Consider the following 27080-nt stretch of genomic DNA (forward strand, 5'->3'; position numbering starts at 1 on the left):
AAATGGCATGGGGAATCTGTTTGTAGATTAGGTCTGGTGGAATAGTGTCTGTTGGTCACGGCCTTGATGAGACCTTCAGTGTACTGGTTAATGGAGTTTTTGTCACTGCACATATGTCATTCTCTCATGACCAGATTGTAAGGCAGGGGCTTTTTGGTGTGAGAGTGATGAAAATTCTGAAATGCAGGAATTGTGGATTGGTGGATTTAATGTGAACAGAGGTGTGGATGAAGCCATCAGAGAGGAGGTGGTCAACATTCAGGAATATGGTACACTGAGCTGGGGAGGAGCAGGTGAAGTGGATGGGAGAGGAGGAGGTTGTGAAGGAATGAGACTATGGATTATTTTTTAGGATGGTGGAGTGTTGCTGAAGGAAGTGGTTGGTGTCTTCGATCTGGGAGGCTAGATTTTGGACAATTGGTTGGAGGTGTTGATCAGTGATGACCAAAATTCTTTCAGCAGGGGCACAGTAATAAAAGATTATAAACCACTTAACACTTGTTTGGTTATAATAATAGGAATTCACTGCCCATCTGTAAATATGAAGCTAATGTGGTTGGGTTAGTTACGATGGAAACGTGTTATGCATCTTATAATCAACAAAATTACCTAAAGAAATGGGCAGTCAGAGGAGAAAAAGAGAAAAACTTAGAGAATATTAATGAACAATGCAAAATAATTTCTACAATGAAATGCGTGGCTGCCACACACAAAACACTGGGCTGCAGGGTAGTGACGGCTGCACATGAAGGCGAGATAGGGTTTTATGCGGCAGTAGAAGACAACCGTGCACAAAAAGTAGTGACCATTGTATTGCAGGGGAAAGTAAAGCAGTTTAGTGGCAAATAGCATCAGAACCGACTAGTCCAGTTATTAACATAGGTGGATACATAATATATAACTGATTAAAACATGGTTAGATATGAATCATCAAAATAAATTAAAAATGTAAAAATTATGTACTTGAATAGAGAGAGTGAGAGTGCCCAACCATCTGTTAAGATGATTTAAAGGTAAAATTTAAATTTAAAACTGACACAAATGGGCGAGTAGTGGCAAGGTGGATACAGGTAAACGTAATATAGTGATGACTGAGTATCCACAAGGAGAAATAGTAGCAGTTACCAATTAAAATTTAAACACTACACTATGTTCACGCCCAAAGGCACTGGCTGGAAGTATTAGAAGTTGGGGAGACAGGATATGAAGATGGCACGCAGCAGTCATCACCCACTCATCAGGAATGCTTGAAGATGGTAAGAAGTCTTTTTGCCAAAATATCCGACCTTATAAACAATGCCACCTGGCTGAATACCCGAGAACTGTTAAAAATCGGACATCAAGTACCTTTATGGGGAGAAGATGTGCAGCATAATTAAGAAGCTTGATAAGTATTGGAACAGGATGGAGTGTTTTGGCCTCCCTTGTATTTCTGCTGAGATACCGAGAGCACCGAATTGTACCATCCTTTGCAAAAGTCATTTATCACGTCAGAACTCCAGCCACCAGCCAGATCACCAGAAGAACCCTCCTGGCATTGGTCAAGGAGTGGATCTGGTACATCTATGCAGATTCAATGAGACCTCAAGAGAACTCTCCTCGCTCCATCTGCAGTTGGTGTCAATGTTCTCCCCTCCCCTGACTTGGGGTGATAGATAAATGCAGATAGCTGGTCACAAGCCAACAAGGCATGGCAATCAGCCACCTGCAGACTAACTGCTAAATCTGAAAGCCTTGCAGCTAAACTATCTCAAGAAAAACTGGAAATCTGTCATTAAGAGTACAGAGAAAGTAATTAACAATGTACAAAGAAAGGGACTAAATTTGACACCGGCATCAATGCGTATACCAACAGCTGAATTTATCAGCACTGTGGAATGGGTTTCTCTTGCATTTTCATGGGATGCTACAGAGGAGATGAAAGGTGAAAAATGCCGTACACTTACCAGGGCAGGTCTACCAAAGCCAAATATCTGCAAAGAAGAGAGAAAAGCAGTTAGCAGCTACAAGAAGATTCTAAGACAGTTGTCGTCCAAGCAGACAAAGGAAATTGTGTGGTGTTGCTACCATGTCACGTTTACAAACAAAAGTTGTACGACCTATTAGAGGATGATACATACAGGAGAATTGAAGAAAATTCTACCTACTAGGGTGTGAAGAGGAAGCCCATCAAGCTTCTCCAACATGCATTTCCAGACAAAAAGATGTTGAAGAAACTTCATCCATGAGCACTGCGCCACCTAGCCTTTAAGGACTATCTAAAGTCCACATGCAAGAAACGCCCCTTCGTCCAGTGGTAGCCACATTGTCACACTGACATGTGAATTACTGAAATGCCTGACAGTGATGCTCGCCCCTTAGTGAGCAAATGCCAGCACCACATACAAAATTCATCACATTTCATTCTGCCCCTCCAGAACTTTCAACTGGTGCCTAGAAGACCTCATGGTGAGCTTTCACATTGTATCTTTCTTCATAAGGATGCGTGTAAGAGACTTTCTAAGCCTAATACACTCCTGGAAATTGAAATAAGAACACCGTGAATTCATTGTCCCAGGAAGGGGAAACTTTATTGACACATTCCTGGGGTCAGATACATCACATGATCACACTGACAGAACCACAGGCACATAGACACAGGCATCAGAGCATGCACAATGTCGGCACTAGTACAGTGTATATCCACCTTTCGCAGCAATACAGGCTGCTATTCTCCCATGGAGACGATAGTAGAGATGCTGGATGTAGTCCTGTGGAACAGCTTGCCATGCCATTTCCACCTGGCACCTCAGTTGGACCAGCGTTCGTGCTGGACGTGCAGACCGCGTGAGACGACGCTTCATCCAGTCCCAAACATGCTCAATGGGGGACAGATCCGGAGATCTTGCTGGCCAGGGTAGTTGACTTACACCTTCTAGAGCACGTTGGGTGGCACGGGATACATGCGGACGTGCATTGTCCTGTTGGAACAGCAAATTCCCTTGCCGGTCTAGGAATGGTAGAACGATGGGTTCGATGACGGTTTGGATGTACCGTGCACTATTCAGTGTCCCCTCGACGATCACCAGAGGTGTACGGCCAGTGTAGGAGATCGCTCCCCACACCATGATGCCGGGTGTTGGCCCTGTGTGCCTCGGTCGTATGCAGTCCTGATTGTGGCGCTCACCTGCACGGCGCCAAACACTCATACGACCATCATTGGCACTAAGGCAGAAGTGACTCTCATTGCTGAAGACGACAAGTCTCCATTCGTCCCTCCATTCACGCCTGTCGCGACACCATTGGAGGCGGGCTGCATGATGTTGGGGCGTGAGCGGAAGACGGCCTAACGGTGTGCGGGACCGTAGCCCAGCTTCATGGAGACGGTTGCGAATGGTCCTCGCCGATACCCCAGGAGCAACAGTGTCCCTAATTTGCTGGGAAGTGGCGGTGCGGTCCCCTACGGCACTGCGTAGGATCCTACGGCCTTGGCGTGCATCCGTGCGTCGCTGCGGTCCGGTCCCAGGTCGACGGGCACGTGCACCTTCCGCCGACCACTGGCGACAACATCGATGTACTGTGGAGACCTCACGCCCCACGTGTTGAGCAATTCGGCGGTACGTCCACCCGGCCTCCCGCATGCCCACTATACGCCCTCGCTCAAAGTCCGTCAACTGCACATACCGTTCACGTCCACGCTGTCGCGGCATGCTACCAGTGTTAAAGACTGCGATGGAGCTCCGTATGACACTGACGGCGGCGGTGCACAAATGCTGCGCAGCTAGCACCATTCGACGGCCAACACTGCGGTTCCTGGTGTGTCCGCTGTGCCGTGCGTGTGATCATTGCTTGTACAGCCCTCTCGCAGTGCCCGGAGCAAGTATGGTGGGTCTGACACACCTGTGTCAATGTGTTCTTTTTTTCCATTTCCAGGAGTGTAGTAGAACACTTTGGGCTAGCGTTAACCAAGGTCTTTGAATTTGTGCTTATGTCTACCTACTTTCTGTTCCACAGAAATTGTTATGAAGAAAGAGACAAAGTAACGATGGGCTGCCTACTATCACCAGTGGCGGCCAGTATGTTTATGGAGGCATTAGAAGAGCGAGCCCTGGACTTGACAGTCTACAAGCCTTTGTGCTTCTTTCAGTAGGTAGACAAAACATTTATAGTCTGACCACATGGATAACATCACCTACAAGACTATCTGCAACACCTGAGTGTGCTGCACGAGAACATGAATTTCATGATGGAGATAGAGAAGCATAAATTTCCATTTCTGGATGTGCTCATCAACCAAAGACCAAAAGACATGTTTGGCACAGTGTCTGTCATAAACCAACACACACAATCTGTACTTGCAAGCCCCTTGACAACAAGGTGTGCCAAGCATACTAGTGCACAGAGGACACACAATCTCAGATCATGACAGGAGACAAATTGCAGTTCTTACAAGCCATGTTTCGTACAAATGGTTACAGCAACCGCAATGTGTCTTAAAATCTAAGAAATCAAGAGCACAGCCTGCTGAAGGCGTAGACAAAGTGATTGTGATGGAGATTATTCCATAGATTGGGAACATTCAGCAAAAACTAGAAGAATACTCTGGAAACACAACATCAAGTGCATTTCTACCCACCAGCCAACAGGAAAACCTTATTAGGATCAGTCAAGGGTGACCTAAGACTTCGAAGACTCTGTCGCATCCCTTGTCAGTATGGAAAAATTCATGTAGGCCAGACGCTCTGGACAGTTCAGGAAAGATGCACTGAACATAAATACCATGCAGACAACATTCAGCCAACAAAAATCCACTGTTGCAGAGCACTGCATCTCCCATGAACATACCATGAATTATGATAACAAGAAGTTGTTGTAACAAGCCAACATCTTCTGGGATTGTATTATCAAAGAAGCTGTAGTGATCTGACTGGATGATGGACTAATAAGAAAGGACAGCTGTTTTCAGTTAAAAAAAGACCTGGGACAAAGCTTTAGGTGTGATCAAAGCACAGCAGCATTCTACATGGAGGTCTCCTCCCATGATGACAGCTGAAGGGGATGATGAACAACTGTCAATACACTAGGAGGGATCCCCATCTGGGACTACCTGCAGCACTATTGAAGGCCCTGTATCAATACCGACTGAGTGAGGTGGCACAGTGGCTAGCACACTGGACTCTCATTCAGGAGGAAGACGTTTCAATCCTGCATCCGGCCATCCTGATTTAGGTTTTCCGTGATTTCCCTAAATCACTCCAGGCAAATGCCGGGATGGTTCCTCTGAAAGGGCTCATCTGATATCCTTCCCCATCCTTCCCTAATCCGATGACATTGATGACCTCACTGTCTGGTCTCCTTCCCCCAAACAACCCAACTGAACCCTCAATGCCTGACACTACACTTCCCCCACTACCACACTAGGTCCATGGCAGCAGGCACCAGCAGGAGGGGCAGGAAGGAGAATATAAAGGTGGCAGCCAGGAGATTTCACCCCATCAATGGAACACTTGAAAATGGGAATAAACATGCTTGCTGAAATGCCATGCCTTTTACACTATGCCACCCAGCTGAATACCGGAGAGCTATTCAAGATCCCAAGATTTTGTTGTGTTATAACCACACTACAGTCCAAATCTGAAAGCAGAGTCATACGTGAAATACAACAAGTACTTGAAAGCACATTTATTACAAACTCCAGTGTACAGCCAAAACAGAACTGAACTCCTGGATGGAGAGTGCTGATGTTTATACAAAAAACATCAAATATTCCAGAATTACTAACATTAGAAACACAATTGACAAATACTAAATATTTACTAGCAATCAAGTTTGAACTGGGTACCTGCAAAATGCCAGCCAATGGCACTAACTGCTACACCACACTGCATGCATTGCAGTTTGTGATATTGTTCACTCTCCTGGAGAAGTAGTGACCCCCCATTTCAGAAGTTCTCGTTGGAGCCATCTACAGCACCCTGGATTTAAATCTTGTCAGTGGTTCTGAGTGTGATAGAGCTGGTGAATTTTCACATTGTGGTCAAGCTATTGCATCCTCTTCATGATGAACTATAGAGGTTCCCCTCTCCCCACCATCCAAGCTACACAGTCATAAAGTTGTTCTTCAGTTTCCTTGAACAAGAAGCCCCAATCTTCTTACTGTACCCCATGACTTTAGCAGGGCTTCAACTGGATGACGTGGACTACATCTCTGCAGTTTTATCTTCTTGATGTAGGATCATAATCCTCAAATTGTCTGCGATGTCCAACAAGCAACAAAGAGTATGATATGGCCCAAATTAGCATTTTAGTAGTTTATCTGATAGTTGCACTTTCTACACAAGCATAAAAATCCGTTTCAAGTATTCTGGTCTGTATCTCACTGGCCTTTCCTTGATGTTACAGCACTCTTGATCTTTCTCCTGGGTGTTCAGGACCTGTATGCAAGCCAGTATCTTGCTTCTTTGGTCCTGGTGATGGGATGTTTCACATAGTCATCCTGAGAATCATCCGGTTGAGGCCGGAAGCCAATGCTTCCACTGTCATTTCGGCGTTGCGAGCACAGAGCAGAACGAATAGTTCGAAGCCTATAGTGTCTTGTGAATGTATGCAAATGTCATCACAGGCAGTATTGTATCCTAATCTCTCTGTGCTCCATGCTTCAAAATGATGTCTTCTACTAGGAAATTCGCAAAAAATTCAGAATTTAGACAGTTAGAATTAAAGGGAATTTAACTGACAAACACTCCAATTTCACCACATAAGAGTAGAGGGATAGGGAAAATCAACTTGCTTCCTCAAAATATTATGGAGTGTGGAAGGACGGGCTTAAGTGAAATATATGAGTTATTTTTCTTGAAAGACCTCAATAGTTCGAAACAAATTCATATTTCTATTTGAGCATCACATAACCATAAGCATAGAAAATCTTAAATTCTTTCAGATCAAACATGGATAAAGAGGATTTCTAAAACACATGAGTGTAAATTTAAAAAATGGAAATAAGTAAATTCAGTACTAATCAGGTTGTAGAAGAGAAAAGTACTTGATTGCGAGTTAATATGTTGTTGTTGTTGTTGTTGTTGTTGTTGTCTTCAGTCCTGAGACTGGTTTGATGCAGCTCTCCATGCTACTCTATCCTGTGCAAGCTCCTTCATCTCCCAGTACCTACTGCAACCTACATCCATCTGAATCTGCTTAGTGTATTCATCTCTTGGTCTCCCTCTATGATTTTTACCCTCCACGCTGCCCTCCAGTACTAAATTGGTGATCCTTTGATGCCTCAGAACATGTCCTACCAACCGATCCCTTCTTCTAGTCAAGTTGTGCCACAAACTCCTCTTCTCCCCAATCCTATTCAGTACCACCTCATTAGTTATGTGGTCCACCCATCTAATCTTCAGTGTTCTTCTGTAACACCACATTTTGAAAGCTTCTATTCTCTTTTTGTCCAAACTATTTATCGTCCCTGTTTCACTTCCATACATGGCTACACTCCATACAAATACTTTCAGAAATAACTTCCTGACACTTAAATCTATACTCAATGTTAACAAATTTCTCTTCTTCAGAAACACTTTCCTTGCCATTGTAAGTCTACATTTTATATCCTCTCTACTTCGACCATCGTCAGTTATTTTGCTTCCCAAATAGCAAAACTCCTTTACTACTTTAAGCGTCTCATTTCCTAATCTAATTCCATCAGCATCACCCGACTTAATTCGACTATGTTCTATTTTCCTCATTTTGCTTTTGTTGATGTTCATCTTATATCCTCCTTTCAAAACACTACCCATTCTGTTCGTCTGCTCTTCCAAGTCCTTTGATGTCTCTGAAAGAATTACAATGTCATCAACGAACCTCAAAGTTTTTATTTCTTCTCCATGGATTTTAATACCTACTCTGAATTTTTCTTTTGTTTCCTTTACTGCTTGCTCAATATACAGATTGAATAACATTGGGGAGAGGCTACAACCCTGTCTCACTCCCTTGACCACCACTGCCTCCCTTTAATGTCCCTTGACCCTTATAACTGCCATCTGGTTTCTGTACAAATTTTAAATAGTCTTTCGCTCCCTGTATTTTACCCCTGCCACCTTCAGAATTTGAAAGAGAGTATTCCAGTCAACATTGTCGAAAGCTTGCTCTAAGTCTACAAATGCTAGAAACGTAGATTTGCCTTTCCTTCATCTAGCTTCTAAGATAAGTCGTAGGGTCAGTACTGCCTCACGTGTTCAGATATTTCTGCGGAATCCAAACTGATCTTCCCCGAGGTCGGCTTCTACCAGTTTTTCCATTCGTCTGTAAAGAATTCACTTTAGTATTTTGCAGCTGTGACTTATTAAACTGATAGTTCAGTAATTTTCACATCTGTCAACACCTGCTTTCTTTAGGATTGGAATTATTATATTCTTCCTGAAGTTTGAGGGTATTTCGCCTGTTTCATACATCTTGCTCACCAGATGGTAGAGTGTTGTCAGGACCAGCTGTCCCAAGGCTGTCAGTAGTTCTAATGGAATGTTGTCTACTCCCGGGGCCTTGTTTTGACTCAGGTCTTTCAGTGCTCTGTCAAACTCTTCACGCTGTATCATATCTCCCATTTCATCCTCATCTACATCCTCTTCCATTTCCATAATATTGTCCTCAAGTACATTGCCCTTGTATAGACCCTCTATATACTCCTTCCACCTTTCTGCTTTCCCTTCTTTGCTTAGAACTGGGTTTCTATCTGAGCTCTTGGTATTCATACAAGTGGTTCTCTTTTCTCCAAAGGTCTCTTTAATTTTCCTGTAGACAGTATCTGTCCTACCTCTAGTGAGATAAGCCCCTACATCCTTACATTTGTTCTCTAGCCATCCCTGCTTAGCCATTTAGCCTGTTGTTCTCATTTTTGAGATGTTTGTATTCCTTTTTGCCTGCTTCATTTACCGCATTTTTCTATTTTCTCCTTTCATCAATTAAATTCAATATTTCTTCTGTTACCCAAGGATTTCTACTAGACCTTGTCTTTTTACCCACTTGATCCTCTGCTGCCTTCACTACTTCATCCCTCAAAGTTACCCATTCTTCTTCTACTGTATTTCTTTCCTCATCCCTGTCAATTGTTCCCTTATGCTCTCCCTGAAACTCTGTACAACCTCTGGTTAATCAGTTTATCCAGGTCCCATATTCTTAAATTCCCACCTTTTTGCAGTTTCTTCAGTTTTAATCTACAGTTTATAACCAATAGATTGTGGTCAGAGTCCAAATCTGCTCCTGGAAATGTCTTACAGTTTAAAACCTGGTTCCTAAGTCTCTGTCTTACCATTATATAAGCTGTCTGAAACATGTCAGTATCTCCAGGCTTCTTCCATGTATACAACCTTATTTCATGATACTTAAATCAAGTGTTAGTTATGATTAAGTTGTGCTCTGTGCAAAATTCTACCAGGCGGCTTCATCTTTCATTTCTTATTCCCAATCCATAGTCACTTACATTTCCTTCTCTCCCTTTTCCTACTGCTGAATTCCAGTCACCCATTACCATTAAATTTTCGTCTCCCTTCACTATCTGAATAATTTCTTTTATTTCATCATACATTTCTTCAATTTCTTCGTCATCTGCAGAGCTAGTAGACATAGAAACTTGTACAATTGTAGTTGGTGTGGGCTTCGTGTCTATCTTGGCCACAATAATGCGTTCACTATGCTGTTTTTAGTAGCTTACATGCACTCCTATATTTTTATTCATTATTAAACCGACTCCTGCATTACCCCTATTTGATTTTGTATTTATAGCTATTTTACCTCCGGAATATTTTACCCAAAAGGACGCCATCATCATTTAATCATACAGTAAAGCTGCATGCCCTTGCTTTCAGCCTTTCGCAGTACCAGCACAGCAAGGCCGTTTTGGTTAGTGTTACAAGGCCAGATCAGTCAATCATCCAGACTGTTGCCCCTGCAACTACTGAAATGGCTGCTGCCCCTCTTCAGGAACCACATGTTTGTCTGGCCTCTCAACAGATACCCCTCCGTTGTGGTTGCACCTATGGTACAGCTATCTGTATCGCTGAGGCACACAAGTCTCCCACCAATGGCAAGGTCCATGGTTAATATGGTCCAAGGTCCATGGTTAATATATAATTCAGAAATTTTTGCCTGTCAAAGCAACAAAGGGGTTTATTGATTAGCACTCATAATCTTTCTACCTATATTTTGTAAAGGAATCTAACAGAAAGAGTGCATTAGATAAGCCATTGGCCATTTGCATTTAATATTGGCCATACATTTTCCTACTAGAGTTGTGACAGGTGTTTTTATCCTGGTGCATAATGTACTCACACAACAAGCAGAAGCTAAACAAACACATTGCCTAAGTTGTGTAATTTGTGCATTCAGTTCACAGATCATGCATTGCTTTGAATCACACTCTTTGCAGTGTTTTACTGTTAAATGAGAGAATGGCAGCCACCACAAATTTATATATTATTTTTATTTTTAATGAAGTAACTGATGTTGTGAACAAGGGAGAAATAATCACCATGCGTGTCTGTGAAATCGGACAATGCGTATGTGACTCTACGTACAGGCTGTTGGTATTTTTGAGTATTGTGTGTGTTTTCTTTTGCAAAATATGTGACACATTTTATGGGAATGGAAGATACACAGTTTCTATGGAAAATAAGGGGAGCAAGCTTGTAGTGCCACTTGACATAATTAAGGGGACATAGTAGCTGGCAGGACAATCATGTCATCCTTTGTGGTTTCAATACCCAGGTGGAACATGTCAGCTGGTGTGCCCTCTGACAAGACAGCACCAGGCTAAAATTGATTCTGTAATTGGGGATTTTATAGTGCATCTTATCCCCACTCAGAAGTGAGAAACCACTTATTGCTGGTATCTGATCCTTTTTTGAGTAATGCAAATAGCTCATGCTTATGAAATTGCATGTGTAGCAAAGAGTTTTTTATGATGAAAGAAGACTTGGCAGTCAGCTCTCCAGCACAAGTTGTGAGGGACAACATGCCATTTCCAGAGCCAAATTTTAGAAGTACTAACTTCTCAGAATGAAATCTAGCAAATGTAATTAGTTGCATTCTTAAGCAAACACTATGTGAAGTTGCACCTTGAAACTAGTGCTTCCGTGCCTTTGTTAAACAAGTCCACATACTTGAGTTTAATGTCTCACCCTTGCAGACAATAAAGACATCTATGAGTATGTGGACATCATCATGTGCCTTTGCTACGAAAGTTTTCAGTTTTACTCACAGCCAAGTCACTTGTCCAGTAAATTTTGTTGTGGTAGCTGCTCGCAAAGTGGGTAATGTGTTTGGGATAGACTTTTTCTACACTTAAAGATGCACTGTTCATGAAACTGTACAAGCCATACAACCCAAATCATCTCTCCGTTGGTAACAGTACACAAACTCAACAGCACCTAAAGACTGGGGGATTTTAAAGTAGGATAATTGCAAAAGCTGAAGTGGAATATTATTCTTTATTGACCCTGGATGAACCCTTTGCAAAATTAAGCCAGGGCTCCTTTTTCAATAATATTGTCCTCATAGAGGTTCAGTTTCAAATTTTTTTTGGACACAGCGTCACCAGCTTACCTAGTGATCAATGTACCATATGGCCTCTACTATTATAATTGGTCACCATTCAAAAACTCTTTAGCACCTGCCATATTCCTGTGTTTTATGGATAAATTATTACAAGGTGCTCCAACTGTGTCACATTTCAAGAGGACCACTCTCACTGCCTTGAAATTTTGTTCCAGAGGCTGGAACCTAAAGGACTAAAACACAACTTCTACATCTTCATCTACATGATTATTCTACAATTCACAATTAAGTACCTGACAGAGCTATTTCTCTACTGTTCCACTCTTACACAGAAAACTTAAATCTGTCTGTGCAAGCTATGATTTATTTTATTATGATAGTTGTTACTCCCTACGTAATATATTAAAATATTTTCACATTCTGAGTGGAAAGTTGAGTGAAATTTCATGAGAAGATCCTGTAACAACGAAAAACACCTTTGTTTTGATGATTGCCACTCCAGTTCACAAATCAGATCCATGGTGTTCTCCCCTCTGTTTCGCGTTAGTACAAAGCTTCAGCCCTGTGTTAATGAAGCTCCAGTTTGTGAAAAACATTAGCAACCTTATGCTATTCAAATATTCACCATACTCCTAAGCAAGGATCATCAAAAGGAATGTCAGTTTGGAAATAAACACATTATCTGTTATTCTGACTTGGTCACAAACCAACAACTGAACGATGAAGCAAAGAGTGACAAGTGAGACGACAGCTTGGTCCGACTTCTGGGTGCTCCCTGCCAAATTAGTACTGGTTGCAGTTATGAGAGTTCATTACTGACTGCTTGGGAATTTAAAATAATGGTGTTTGTACACTTGTTTCACAAACTTTCACTTGCAGTGAATTGTATCACACATTAACGCTCACAGGTGAAAATGTTAGATCATTATTGGACACTTAAATGATAATAATAACAACAACACTGTATGGTGATTTTTTAAAAAATAATTTAGTTTCATTGCTCAATTGTAGACACATCCGCAAGCACAAAAAACAGCATCATACTACATTTATCCAGTGGTTAAAGTTATTGACAAAGTTCATTGCAGTTCAAAAATAATATAAGTAGTAAGAGAAAACAGTATTGGAAGGGTAAATTATTTGCATATCCCTCTAGTGGATCTTGCTTTGGCACAGGAGGCAATGAAATACACAGCTACAAAAGTCTGACAGTCTGCAAATTGAGAAAAATGTGTAAGAGACAGCAGAAATATTTTTAAATGCAGCTTCAAGTTGTTTCTCCTTTACGGCTTATTCCATACCATAAAGGATTTATTGAATGCAAATAAGTATTCAGTTAGTTCAATTGCAACAGTCTTCTCATCATAAAGTTTACCATAATTGTGATCCAGAAACAGAATAAAGAAACAAACAAACTAGAATTGAAACCATGCTTCCTTGCTTTCCAAGTGTGGTTCTCTTAGCATTACCGACAGAACTGTGCAGACTCAAGACATGAATGTGCTGCACAGGTTCAATTCTCTCATTGTCTCTCTTATTTTACAAACTTTGCTGACATACTTTACTGCAGTAACACTATTAGGAGAGTGTACATCACGGAAAAATATTGGTTGCAGTCTTGGGAGTTGTTTCCAGAATGAATCTTTCTCACTGCAGCAAAGTGAGCCCTGTTACAGAATTTCTGGAGAGATTAAAATTGTATTCTTAACCAGGACTTGAACCAAGACTGTTGTCCTTTACAAGCAGTGTTCTTAATTAGTGCTCTATCAAGACCTGATTGTTTTGATCTGTTATACTAGTGTGCACTTTGTTACAGAATTGAACAGGTTGCTGTATTCTTCTAGGCATTAACAATGAATTAGTTTCACCCGTAAATAGAGTACAAAGGGAATGACTAGCTTTATGGCCATATATACTGTTTTCTTTATTACATTTTTGTTATTGTCTTTACACAATATTCACAATGAATGTAGCAGTCTTGTTTTGTTATCTGTTTCAAATATTGGTTCTCTTATAACTCATCAGGGAATCTTTTATTATTGAAACATCTTGAAAGTGGCTTCATGGTTCAGTAGGTAAGTGCCAGACAGCAAATCCAAAGGTGCACAGATATACCGCCAGTTGGTTCTTGGATTTGTTTGTGTTATTTATTGCTTATTTCACTTCTGACAATGATTTGTTTGTTAGCACATTAAACTGTAGGTTCCTGCTCTGCTCCCAATGACTGGCTGGATAAATAAGTACATCAGTTGAAGGAAAGCAAGGATATTATTACATCCCTTAGAATAGTGCTTAGGAAAGAATTTAAATGTTTAAATAAATCTTTGGGTTGAGAACAGCTTTTCATACTTATGTGCCTCAATAGTTTTCTTGCCACTTACATGCAGTTTGGCTTCGTGGTCTCAGATACTTATCAGAATACCAGACAAGAGAGTCGTGTATGTGGTCTACCTTGTAAAATCATTACACTGCCAAAGTTATTCATAGATTGAGCTTTTGCTCAGATTTCTTGGAATTGATTGCATGTTGTATATCAGATGTTGCTTATACTATAATACAACTTTCAACAGAAGTCTTTTCTTTTTCCTTGCAGCTATACTGTTTGAAGATGCAATTCTTTTGGGAGTTGAAAATGATACAATGCTGTTTACATCTGATAGCAACTCACCGTTTTCTTTACCATTTTGCCTTCTGGAGAAAACGGTATGGATTTTAACAGCTTTCAGTTACTTTTGTTTATTACTGTCTTATATCTATGCATCTTTAAACAAACAATTGTATTGTAAAACATTATAAAGAAGTAAATGATTAAAATACAAAGGTAATTACAAAAATATCATATTTTATCAGTTGCTGCAAATTAGCACTCAACAAATACCAGCTATCACTGCAGAGTCTTGTAGTATTGAATATTCTTATTTTTTCAGGTTATTGTAGTAATTTTTTAACTTGTACTACTGTTAAAGGATATGTGTTATAATCCAAACTATTCGATCACTGATAAGTTAGAACAGAATGCTATAAATAAGGATTTTGTTCCATCCTCTGACACAGCAAGACTGCATGCTGAACAGTAGAGTATGAGGGATAGTCATAATTTTTTTTTTTCAAGAAAAGTTTATTGTCCATATACATCTTTATCTACATCTTCATCTATTCTCTGCAAATCACAATGAGGTGCATCACAGAGAGTACTTCACATTGTACCAACTATTAGGATTTATTCTTGTTTCCATTCACCTATAGAGCATGGAAGAATGATAGTTTGAATGCCTCCATGTGTGCAGTAATTGTACTAAATTTACCCTCGTGACAGCTATGTGAGCGATATGTAGGAGGGTTGTAGTATATTTCCAAAGTCATTATTTAGTTTATATTTCTTGCAACTTTGTTAATAGACTTTCTCAGGATAGTTTGTGTCTGCCTTCGAGAGCATGCCAGCTCAATTCCTTCAGTACCTTTGTGACACTTTTCTATGGATCAGACAAGCCTGTGATCACTCATGCTGCCTTTCTCTGTGTATTTATAATAATATCTCCTGTTAGTCCTACTTGGTATGTGTCCCACACACTTGAGTAGTATTTTAGAACTGGTTGCACAGGTGATTAGTAAACAATCTCCTTTGTAGACTGATTGCAGTTCCCAGTATTCTACCAATAAACAAAAGTCATCTGTGTGATTTACCCACAACTGTGTCTTTGTGATCATTCCATTACATATCCCTAGAAAGTGTTACAGCCAGGTATTTGTATGAGTTGGCCAATTCCAAAGTGATTCATTGATATTATAATCATAGGATACTACTTTTTTCGTTTTGTTGTGGAGTGCACAATTTTACATTTCTGAATATTTAAAGCAAGTTGCCAACTTTTGCACCATTTTGAAATCTTAGTAGTATCTGACTGTATATTTATGCAGCTTCTTTCAGGTAGTACTTCATTGTAGATAACTGCATCGTCTGCAAAAATTCTAATGTTAATATTAATATTGTCTGCAAGGTCATTTATATGCAACATGAACAGCAAAGGTTCTACATCTGATAATGACTCTCCACGCAAGATAACATGCTGTATCCTCCCTACCAAAAAGTCCTCAGTCCAGTCACAAATTTCCCTTGATCGCCATATGATTGTACTTCTGACAGTGAACGCAGGTGTGGCACTGAGTCAGATGCTTTTTAGAAATCAAGAAATACAGCATCTACCTGACTACCTTGTTCCAAAGCATTCAGGATGCCATGTGAGAAAAGTGTGATTTGGGTTTCATCATTTAGATTATTTTATAATGTGTTATACAGGGAACAGTACATTGTGTGCAAGACAAGCATCTGCCAAGGCAAGTAATAATGGTGCAACATTTAGTCTGATAAATAGATTAGGAGATTGCTGAAACTGACTTTATATCTTAAATACCCCGCTTTATTGTGTTGTTCTTATACATTGTCAGTTAATTGAGGAAAATGTGATTTGCCTTAATTTTCATATTCCACTTCAAAAGAAATGTAAATGTCCTTAAATGTCTTGTGTGTGCATTACTGTGTTTCAGAGCCAGGTGTATCTACATCAAATCCTTAGACAACTAATTCGTCGAAATTTAGGCTTTCATGCTTGGGAAATAGCTCGAAGTTGCACTAATCTTCCCTACTTCTCCCATTCTCTTGAACTTCTACTACATGAGGTAACTGATATTTATTTTATTTATTTATTTACACATTAAGTTCTGTAGGACCAAATTGAGGAGCAAATCTCCAAGGCCATGGAATGTGTCAGTACATGAAATTACAACATAAAACTAATAACAGACAAAAAAAGGCAATCCATAAGTTCAAGTAAAAACAATCAACAATACAACAAGACACTGCTTACTTTTTCTAGGAACTCCTCGACAGAATAGGAGTAGTTACCATTTGGAAGCTCTTCAATTTCGATTTGAAAGTGCGTGGATTACTGCTAAGATTTTTGAATTCGAGTGGTAGCTTATTGAAAATGGAAGCATCAGTATACTGCACACCTTTTTGCTCAACAGTTAAAGGTTTGATTTCTGTCAAGTGTTAATTGAATGAAAGCTGCTTTTCTTTGGAATAAGCTAATATTGCTAACAAGAAATGACAGTAAGGAATATATATGTTGAGAGACCAAAGTCAAAATGCCCAGACTCTTGAACAGGGGTTGACAAGAGGTACGTGAACTTACACCACTTTTTGCCCGAGCTGCCTGTTTGAGCCAAAAATATTCTTTTAGAATGGGAAGAGTTACCCCACAATATAATACCATATGACATAAGCAAATTAAAATAAGCAAAGTAGACTAATTTTCGTATCAAATGATCACTCACTTCAGATACCATTCAAATTGTAAAAATGGCAGCATTAAGTCTTTGAACAAGATGCTGAATGTGGGTGTTCCATGACAGTTTACTATCTATCAGAACACCTAGAAGTCTGAACTGCTTAGTTTCACTAATCATATGCCTTTTTTATGAAATTAAAACATTAGGTTTTGTTGAATTGTCTCTCAGAAACTGTAAAAACCGAGTCTTACTGTGATTTAGCGTTTATTTTCTACAAGTCATGAACTTAGGTCATGAACTACACTATTTGCAACTGAGCCAATGTTGCACACAACATACTTTACAACCAAGCTAGTGTCATCAGCAAACAGAAATATTTTAGAATTACCTGTAATACTAGAGGGCATATCATTTATATAAATAAGGAACAGGAGTGGCCCCAACACTGATCCCTGGGGCACCCCCCACTTGACCATACCCCATTCAGACCCCAAATCACAGCCATTCTCAACACTGTGAATAATGACCTTTTGCTGTCTGTTGCTAAAGTAAGAGGTGAACCAAGTGTGAGCTACTTCCCATATTCCATAATTGTCCAACTTTGGGAGCAATATTTTGCGATAAACACAATCAAACACCTTACTTAAATCAAAAAAATATGTCTAGCAATCAAAATCTTTTGTTTCACCCATCCAGTATCACACAGAAAAGAGAATATAGCATTTCCAGTTTGTAAGCGACTTCTAAACCCGAACTGTACAGTTTATAGCGAATCATGTGATACAAAATGGTCAATTATCCTTACATACACAGCCTCTTCAATAATGTTAGCAAACACTGGTGGGATAGAAGTAAGTCTAAAATTGTCTACATTATCCCTTTCTTCCTTTTTATAAAGTGGCTTTACTGCTGAGTACTTTAATCGTGCAGAAAACTGACCATTCGTAAAGGAAAAATTACAAATATGACTAAATACAGGTCTAACATGTGCAGCACAGTATTTTAATATTCTGCTAGGCACTCCATCATAACCATGTGAGTCCTTAGTATTCAGTGATTTATTTATTGACTCAGTCTCCCCCTTGTCTGTATCATAGAGGAGTATTTCAGACATCAATCTTCGAAAGGCATTTGCCAAGAGTGTTATATGATTCTCTGTAGAAGCTAAATTTTTATTTAATTCACCAGCAATTCTCAAAAAATGACTGTTATATACAGTACACATATCTGATTTATCAGTAACAGAAATATTTTTACTGCGAACTGACTTCATATCGTTGACATTGTGCTGTTGGCCAGACACTGCCTTCAAAACTGACCACATGGTTTTAATTTTATCCTGTGAATTAGCTATTCTTGCATACCACGTATTCTTTGCATTCCTAATAATATTTGTAAGCACTTTACAATATTGTTTATAATGGGGTATTACAGCTTGATTGTGACTACTTCTAACATTTTGATGTACTTCGTGCTTTGTTCTACATGATATCCTTCTCTTGCTAGTCAGCCACCCGAGTTGCCTGTTACTGCCAGTACCCCATTTAGAATGTTCCACTGGAAAGCAACTCTCAAAGAACATGAGAAATGTGTTAATGAAATGATTATATTTATCCTCTGTGTTATCAGCAGTATAAAAATCTGCCACTCTTGTTTCTTGACAAGGTTTAAAAAACTCTCTGTTGGTGTTGGATTAACTTTCCTACATAGTTTGTAATTACAAGTGACATTTGTTCGAGTACAAAAGCCTTTTAGTGTTATAATTTGTGCATCATGGTATGAAAGGCCATTCACACTTTTAATAACAAAATGCCCATCTAGTAATGAAGAATGAATAAAAATATTGTCTATGGCTGTGCTACTGTTTCCCTGCACACTAGTTGGAAAAAACACAGTCTGCATCAGATCATATGAATTTACCATCATACACAAATACCAACATACACAAAATTTATACTGAAGTCACCACATATAACTAATTTCTGGTACTTCCTACAAAGTGAATCAAGAGCACTCTATAGCATGAGCAGAAAACAACAATAATTAGAAGTTTAGTTTCACTAAATTCAAATGCCCCTGCACAACATTCAAATACCTGTTCATTGCAGTGTCATGATAAGTCTGTGGACTCAAATGGAATACTGTTTTTTACATACATAGCCACTCTCCCACCCCACAAGGAACTCCTTGAAAAACAGACAGCTAATCTGTATCCTGGTAAAGGAAGCCTCTGAACTGTCAAATAATGTAAGTGGTGCTCCAACATACCAATAATTTCAGAGTCAACATCTGTGAGCAGTTTGACATGTCTTAACTACTCGTATTAATTCGGTTGTTCATAGTTACTCATGATCTGCCACAGCCATCGTCCTGAGTACATTGTCAGTCACTGTAACTTAAATACTGGAGAGTTAATTTAGTTTAATCTTGTGTTAAGTTGCATAATTTTTATTATACTTTCAAAACAAAATTAAAGTATTATTACAAAGGCAAACTATACTTACAATACAAAAGGAGAAACCAAAACCAGAATGACCTCCTTTGCCAACTTGGCTGTTACTATGTATACTTTCTTAACAATCCCGAACAATCCTCTGCATTGTTTAAAATTATTATTTCAATAATTAACAATTAAAATTCTCATTCTAAAACAAATGGCGCATTTCAATGGTTATCTAGATTCTAATATATTAAACACAAGTGAATTCTATTCTATATACTAATTATATCGTGTATAAATGCTTAGGTGTCAAATGTTAACAATACACTTGTTATATTTACTAATTACAGAAGATTCATATCATATAAAATGTTTCTATCAATTAATGGACTTCTACACATTAGTGTAATTAAGATTCTGTAATTGTTTTCTTTGTACCTTTTTAACAAGTACATATTTCCATACACCTCTGTCAGAAATTACTATTTATGGTTAAAATTTGTGTGTTTAGTAAATTTCTATTAGACTGTTATGTTTCAACAACCCCCAAAAGGATTTGTGCAACTGAAAGTTGAACAAAACCTTTTCCGACAGATCTTCATAACGGTCTTCATTTTACAATCAATTGGATTAACAAACAATTCGTGGAAGATACGTGCAGCCAAATATGTAAAATTATCATAAATTATTTTGTATAAGATTCAACTAGATTAAACAAAATATTAATTAATAGCACAAAGAAAGAACAAGTTAATTTGCAGAATTTGTCTGCAGCTTGTATTACAACATGAATATGAGGATCTATTTCAATCAGAAAATTATCTATTGGAAGTTAGCTGAATTGGTCTTGTTTCTGTATATTTATGTCTATCATTAGATCCTCCAGTTTCTCCTGAGTACAATGGAGACACTGGTGTGTACAACCCTTTCTCAATATTGGCGATGCATTATGGAACAAATGTTACTACCAGATGTTACAGTACTTAAAATCCATGTCATTTTGTATTTAGCCATCCCCTATCTTTGGCAAGTACACCAAGTATTAAACCATAATATAACAAAGTGTTCAGTCTCCTCTATGCGCAATGAAGAACACTGAAATGAAGTACACTATAGATCTCAGCTCTTTGGAAGTTCTTCATTGCAAAACCTGAAATGTTGCTCATACGCCACTACTTATGACCATCATATATATTGCATAATTGATTGTTTTGAATAGGACAGTTGAATTCAGGAAAATTCCAACTGTTCGTTTTTAAACATTTCCTGTCTTAAATCTCATATTGTAATTTTAACTTGTTCTTTGATAACATATCACTAAAATGATATTAGTACAATATTTTTTTAAAGTGCTACATCACTATTCTCTGCAATTTATATTGACATTTACATATAGTATTGAATAACAAATATATAATTATAATGTAGTAAAGGTAAATTCTTGGAGTATAGTTCCTCAGTAGTTAACATAATTCACCCTACATATATAGAATGAAATGTCTGAACGATGTCCAATCTTTGCATTTTTCTTTTGTCAAGACACTTCCGATGCTTCACTCCTGTCCTTTACAATCATCCAAAGATTAATAAATGTATTTTTTCAGGAATATTTGCGCAACACAGTTGTTGCTTTTCCCTTTACAGTAAGTGCTGACAATAACGGAATGAGACATGAGTGTGGTTACATATTACTTTGAGTAACAATATACAATAACTTGATAAGTGACTAATACATCATATTAGTTGTGTTTTATAAATAATTGAGACAGCACCAACAACTATGTGGTTGGGCCTTATACACAGGTACGTGTTCACCACTTGGGTGAAAATACACAATAAATGAATTATAAATGATTAGTACATCGCGACAAAATATGAATAGGTTTTATACATTTGTAAGTTCGTTTGAGCATTATATATTATAACATATTTAAGTGAATTCAGTATCTTCAATAGTGCAGAAATACTGGCTTGTTTCCCAGATTCTCCTATAAAATAGTCTTTAGTCATTTAATAGGCTGACAAGGTAAATAAGATGAGTCTCAGCAATAAGGACATATGCATGTGGACAGAGACAAGGATAACTTGGTACTCAAATGAGAAGTAGTAAATGAAATAGAAGATTCAGATGCTAGTATATAGCAAAGTAAATACATAAGTAAATGTTTACCATTTGAGTGACAACATTCAACAAAATTAGACATAAATAAATAATATAGTATGACTGAGAATAGTTACATCTAATAATGCAGAAATGCTAGCTTGTTTCCCAGATCCTCCTGTAGAATAGGTTTTAGTCGCTTAATAAAGCTGACAAGGTAAATGAGAAGGGTCTCAGCAATAGAGACATATGCATGTGGACAGAGGGAAGGATAGCTTGGTACTCTAATGAGAAGTAAGAAATGAAATAGAAGGTTTGGAGTGTTGGAGTTGAAGAAGAAAAGACGACAGACCCCAAAGACAGGATATCCTCCTACCCAGGACCCCCACTGTTCCAGTACTTCACTGTGGTGCCGGAGGGAGAAGAGTGTTCGACATTCCCTGCAGAACAGACTTGCCACAGCTTTACCATCCCAGTCCCCGAAAATTAACCCCAACACTCCCTATTGAGTGATCAACGAAGGGCGAACAAATAGCGTTCTACTGGACAGAGTAAATGACAAATACAGTGCTGTATTGTTTAACCATGTAACAAATGCTAGATCCTACAAGCTGACTTAATAAACAGTCCCTCTAGTATCTGGGTTTGATCAAACATAATCAGTTACATACAATATTGAAATCTGAGACACATACATGAAAATTACTACAGCGAGGTACAGGATTACTGTGTTACTCTGATATCTGTTGCTGCTCAAACTTAAATTATAATATAAATATGAAAAAATATAAATAAGGTAGCCAAATGCATCGAATTACAGCATATCTCGTATTAAAAAAATAAACAAATGTTACAATGTTCACATTATGTGAAGTACTTTCATATTCATCAATATATTTTCTAAACATCACAGAGTCAAGTGCGATAATGACAAAAGAAATTTTTGTCACGTTTTCAAAATTAAACAAGAGGCAGGTCTGAGATATAAAATTAAAGTTACTGGAATCTCAGCCAAGTGATATAGATGTTCCCTTTACAAATCTCATGGCATATATTATATAAGTCTTACATTAAGTTCAAGGACATAGTTCATGTGTTTATAATGTTCCAAAATTTTATATAAGGCAGGAGGAAACATTCCACGTGGGAAAAATATATCTAAAAACAAAGATGGTGTAACTTACCAAATGAAAGCGTTGGTATGTTGATAGACACACCAACAAATGCAAACACACACACACAAAATTCAAGCTTCATCAGGAAAGAGGGAAGGAGAGGGAAAGACGAAAGGATGTGGATTTTAAGGAAAGAGCGGAAAGACTTACCTTAGGGGGAAAAAGGGACAGGTGTACACTCACACGCGTGCGCCCACACACAAACACACACACACACACACACACACACACACACACACACACACACACACATGTAAAGGCAAAGAGTTTGGGCAGATATGTCAGTCGAGGTGGAAGTACAGAGGCAAATATGTTGTTGAATGACAGGTGAGGTATGAGCGGCGGCAACTTGACATTAGCGGAGGTTGAGGCCTGGTGGGTAACGAGAAGAGAGGATATATTGAAGGGAAAGTTCCCATCTCTGGAGTTCTGATAAGTTGGTGTTAGTGGGAAGTATCCAGATAACCCGGATGGTGTAACACTGTGCCAAGATGTGCTGGCTGTGCACCAAGGCATGTTTAGCCACAGGGTGATCCTCATTACCAACAAGGATTTGAGGAAGTCGTATCCTTGCTGAAGAGCCACATTCAGAGTCTGATCCAGTCTCGGAAAGTATCCTGTCACAAGTGTGGCACTTTTGGGGTTCTTCTGTGGGAGTTTCTGGGTTTGAGGTGATGAGGAAGTGGCTCTGGATATTTGCTTCTGTACCAGGTCAGGGATGCGAAAGCTGTTTTCAGGTTGTTGTAATGGTTCAGGGATTCCAGACTGGAGCAGATTCATTTGCCACGAAGACCTAGGCTGTAGGGAAGGGACCATTTGATGTGCAATGGGTGACAGCTGTCATAATGGAGGTACTGTTGCTTGTTGGTGGATCTGATGTGGACGGACGTGTGAAGCTGGCCATTGGACAGATGGAGGTCAACGTCAAGGAAAGTGGCATGGGATTTGGAGTAGGACCAGGTGAATCTGATGGAACTAGAGGAGTTGAGGTTGGAGAGGAAATTCTGGAGTTGTTCTTCACAGTGAGTCCAGATCATGAAGATGTCGTCAATAAATCTGTACCAAACTTTGAGTTGGCAGGCCTGGGTAACCATGAATGCTTCCTCTAAGCGACCCATAAATAGGTTGGCGTACGAGGGCGCCATGCTGGTACCCATGGCTGTTCCCTTTTATTGTTGGTATGTCTGGCTTTCGAAAGTGAAGAAGTTGTGAGTCAGGATGAACCTTGGTAAGGTAATGAGGAAAGAGGTTTTAGGTAGGATTGCAGGTGATCGGCATGAAAGGAAGTGCTTCATCGCAGCAAATCCCTGGACGTGCAGAATATTTTTGTATAAGGAAGTGGCATCAATGGTTACAAGGATGGTTTACGGGGGTAACAGATTGGTTAAGGATTCCAGGCGTTCGAGGATGTTGTTGGTGTCTTTGATGAAGGATGGGAGACTGCATGTAATGGGTTGAAGGTGTTGATCTACGTAGGCAGAGATTCGTTCTGTGGGGGCATGGTAACCAGCTACAATGGGGCGGCCGGGAGGATTGGGTTTGTGAATTTTAGGAAGTCAGTAGAAGGTAGGGGTGCAGGGTGTCGGGGGGGGGGGGGGGGGGGGGGTCAGGAGGTTGATGGAGTCAGGTGAGAGGTATTGTAGAGGGCTTAAGGTTCTGAGGATTCCTTGAAGCTCCACCTGGACATCAGGAATGGGATTACCTTGGCAAACTTTGTATGTGGTGTTGTCTGAAAGCTGATGCAGTCTCTCAGCCACATACTCCCGATGATCAAGTACCACGGTCGTGGAACCCTTGTCCGCCGGAAGAATGACGATGGATCGGTCAGCCTTCAAATCATGGATAGCCTGGGCTTCAGCTGTGGTGATGTTGGGAGGAGGATTAAGGTTTTTCAAAAAGGATTGAGGGGCAAGGCTGGAAGTGAGAAATTCCTGGAAGGTTTGGAGAGGGTGATTTTGAGGAAGAGGAGGTGGCTCCCACATCCTTTCATCTTTCCCTCTCCTTCCCTCATTCCTGATGAGGCAACCGTGGGTTGCGAAATCTTGAATTTTGTGTGTGTGTTTGTGTTTGTTGGTATCTCAATCAACATACCAAAACTTTTGTTTGGTAAGTTACACTATGTGTGTGTAGTTTTTTTTTCATATTATGGTTATGATATTGCTGTTAATAATAGCTGGGGTAGGCTGTATGCCACAAGAAACTGTTTGCCACAAATACAATGAATAATTACGGAGAATTAGGTTGCATGTGACAGCACATTATAGTATGTGTCAGTACATTAGTAGTTCTGATTTTGTGCCTGTAAGTGGTAGATTAATTATAGTAAGTGCATTTATTTTGAAAGGAATAGAACATTGATAATAAGTGATTAGTGAGAACCATGTTGCATGTAACAGTATATCATTGTATTAAGTATAGGCAGAAAATATTACAAGCAGCCGTGTATATGAATAAGCATTCATAAGTTTGAAATTACATTGATAATAGGTGATTATAAAGTATAATATTACTTGTAACAGTATATCTGTGTATTAAGTGTAGATAGAGCAGATTAAACAGATGATTATAGTAGGCATAGTATCATGTAAAGGTTGTTGTCAAGAAATGTACAGGAAACAGTGTTTGTCAGCCTTTTAAAAATATATTTTCATGGAAAAATTATTATAGTTTTCAGATGTTGAAATGTCATCTTCTTCTTCTGTGCCGATGCACAAAAAGTGCCCGGGTTTGAGTCCCGGTCAGGGCACACATTTTATCTGTCCCCGTTGACGTATGTCAATGCCTGAAAGCAGCTAAGGGTTGTCTTTTCATTGTAATAACTGTACCACTTGTAGGACCAAATGTCCTCATTTCTTTACAAGTCAAACTCAGAGTTTAGAGCAACTGAACCGATATGAACATTTCAAGTCAGGAAACCACAAGGACGGATAAAGGGATTTGCCCACAATTACTGTCAAAGGCACTTTGTCCTCGTAGCTTGAAAGTCATCTTCTCAAATTTTTCAGCATCTTCTTGTAGAGACTGAGAGCCACCATGGCCACATGCCACTATAGAAGCAGATTTACATTGGCAAATTAAGTACCAGCAGATTACTTCCAGAATACATACTGCTCAACAACTAGTGGACAGATTTCTCGTTGGTCATCACCACATTAGATATGATGTAACAACGTCAGATCAAACAGTAATTAAAATTGGGCACAGACAAGGTAAATTCCAACATAGGTTAAGGCAAAGGGTGATAGTAGTTAAATATGAATGGGTTAATATTAGGAGTAAAATGGTTATTTTAGCCACTCTAAAGGTATGATAAATGTATATTCCCTCATCAGTTACATATTAATGAATCAACTAGTCTTCAATTGAAGGCAGATGTCTGCAAGAACTGTAACTATATCATAAATTCGAATCCTCAGTCTTTTGTTTTTCCTTTGCTACACATTACATATGAATCGTTAGTGCTAATCAGAGTATTATCAATAAGATATTGGACAAATTTAACCAGTAAGCCAACGTTTGTATATATTGAAAAGCATTGACTTGCTGTAACTTACAGCAGTATTGAACAGTTCAGATTTGTGTAGACATTTTGACCAAGAACACCTCGTATCTATATTAAGGAGAAAGCATGACATGTACAGATACCAGACACAATTAAATAAGACTACCAATGGTTTGGACATTGAAGCGGTAGAAAATCACTTGAAAATAAAACTGTGTGACTATTAAATCCTGGGAATCGGAACACTTCTGTCCCAATAACTATCCACAGACTGATTACAGAAGTATACAAACATAATAAATTTCTTTCTGATAAATGTTCTTTTTACAATTACGTATTAGATCCAATACAAGTTAAGGAAAAGATCATAACTTAAAGCATTTTCATACTTGATAGTAAATAAATGTCTATCCAGTGATTTTCACATAATAGGTGTAGTAACAGGTCAAACCAAATGGGAACAAATGTATAAGGCTACAAACGGTCTAACCTAATTGTAATCACATCTCAGTTGTAAAGTAATAAATTGTCTCTATAACAGCACATATATCTTAAGTAAACTTCACACCAACTCTAAACATTTTCTCAACTTTTCACAAAGTCATTAGCACAATAAGATTAAAAGTTTATCAGCATAGTAAGAATAACTGTACAGACATAAGTAAATATTACACCAATTCTCCTAAAAATTCATACATATGTTGCATTATTAAACCTCACATTACTAAACCTGCCCAAAGTTTGTACTCGTATCCAGATAAACACACACACACACAAAAAGGGAACATGTTTAGTATAAAATACGTGCACCAGTTCCTTTTGGCATCCAGTATCCAGTCTCTAACTATTTGTCCAAATCAGAAAGTGGAAGAAGGTGAGCTTGTACATAAAAGTAAGAGTGTATGTGACTTGAAAAGGAAAGAGTCACACCAGCTCAGAGCCTTGGGTTCGCCACCCCCAAATTGCAAAAAGAGCTTGCAACCTCCTAAGGAAAATTTCATTTGAATGATTTGAGGATGTCATCATTTGTAATAGCATCTGTTCTTACTG

At 38.9% G+C, this 27080-nt stretch overlaps 1 protein-coding gene across 1 annotated transcript in view; it reads left to right on the plus strand.

The window, feature by feature from the left end:
• Nucleotides 1–27080, plus strand: part of LOC126272137 (guanine nucleotide exchange factor subunit Rich) — a 274952-nt gene that overhangs the window by 127236 nt on the left and 120636 nt on the right. The window contains exons 13-14 of the mRNA XM_049974745.1: nt 14117–14226; nt 16069–16200. Of these exons, the coding sequence (XP_049830702.1) occupies nt 14117–14226; nt 16069–16200 (242 nt within the window). The remainder of the gene's footprint in view (nt 1–14116; nt 14227–16068; nt 16201–27080) is intronic.

This window comes from Schistocerca gregaria, chromosome 5 (genome assembly GCF_023897955.1).
Source record: "Schistocerca gregaria isolate iqSchGreg1 chromosome 5, iqSchGreg1.2, whole genome shotgun sequence".
In the NCBI taxonomy this organism is placed as follows: domain Eukaryota; kingdom Metazoa; phylum Arthropoda; class Insecta; order Orthoptera; family Acrididae; genus Schistocerca; species Schistocerca gregaria.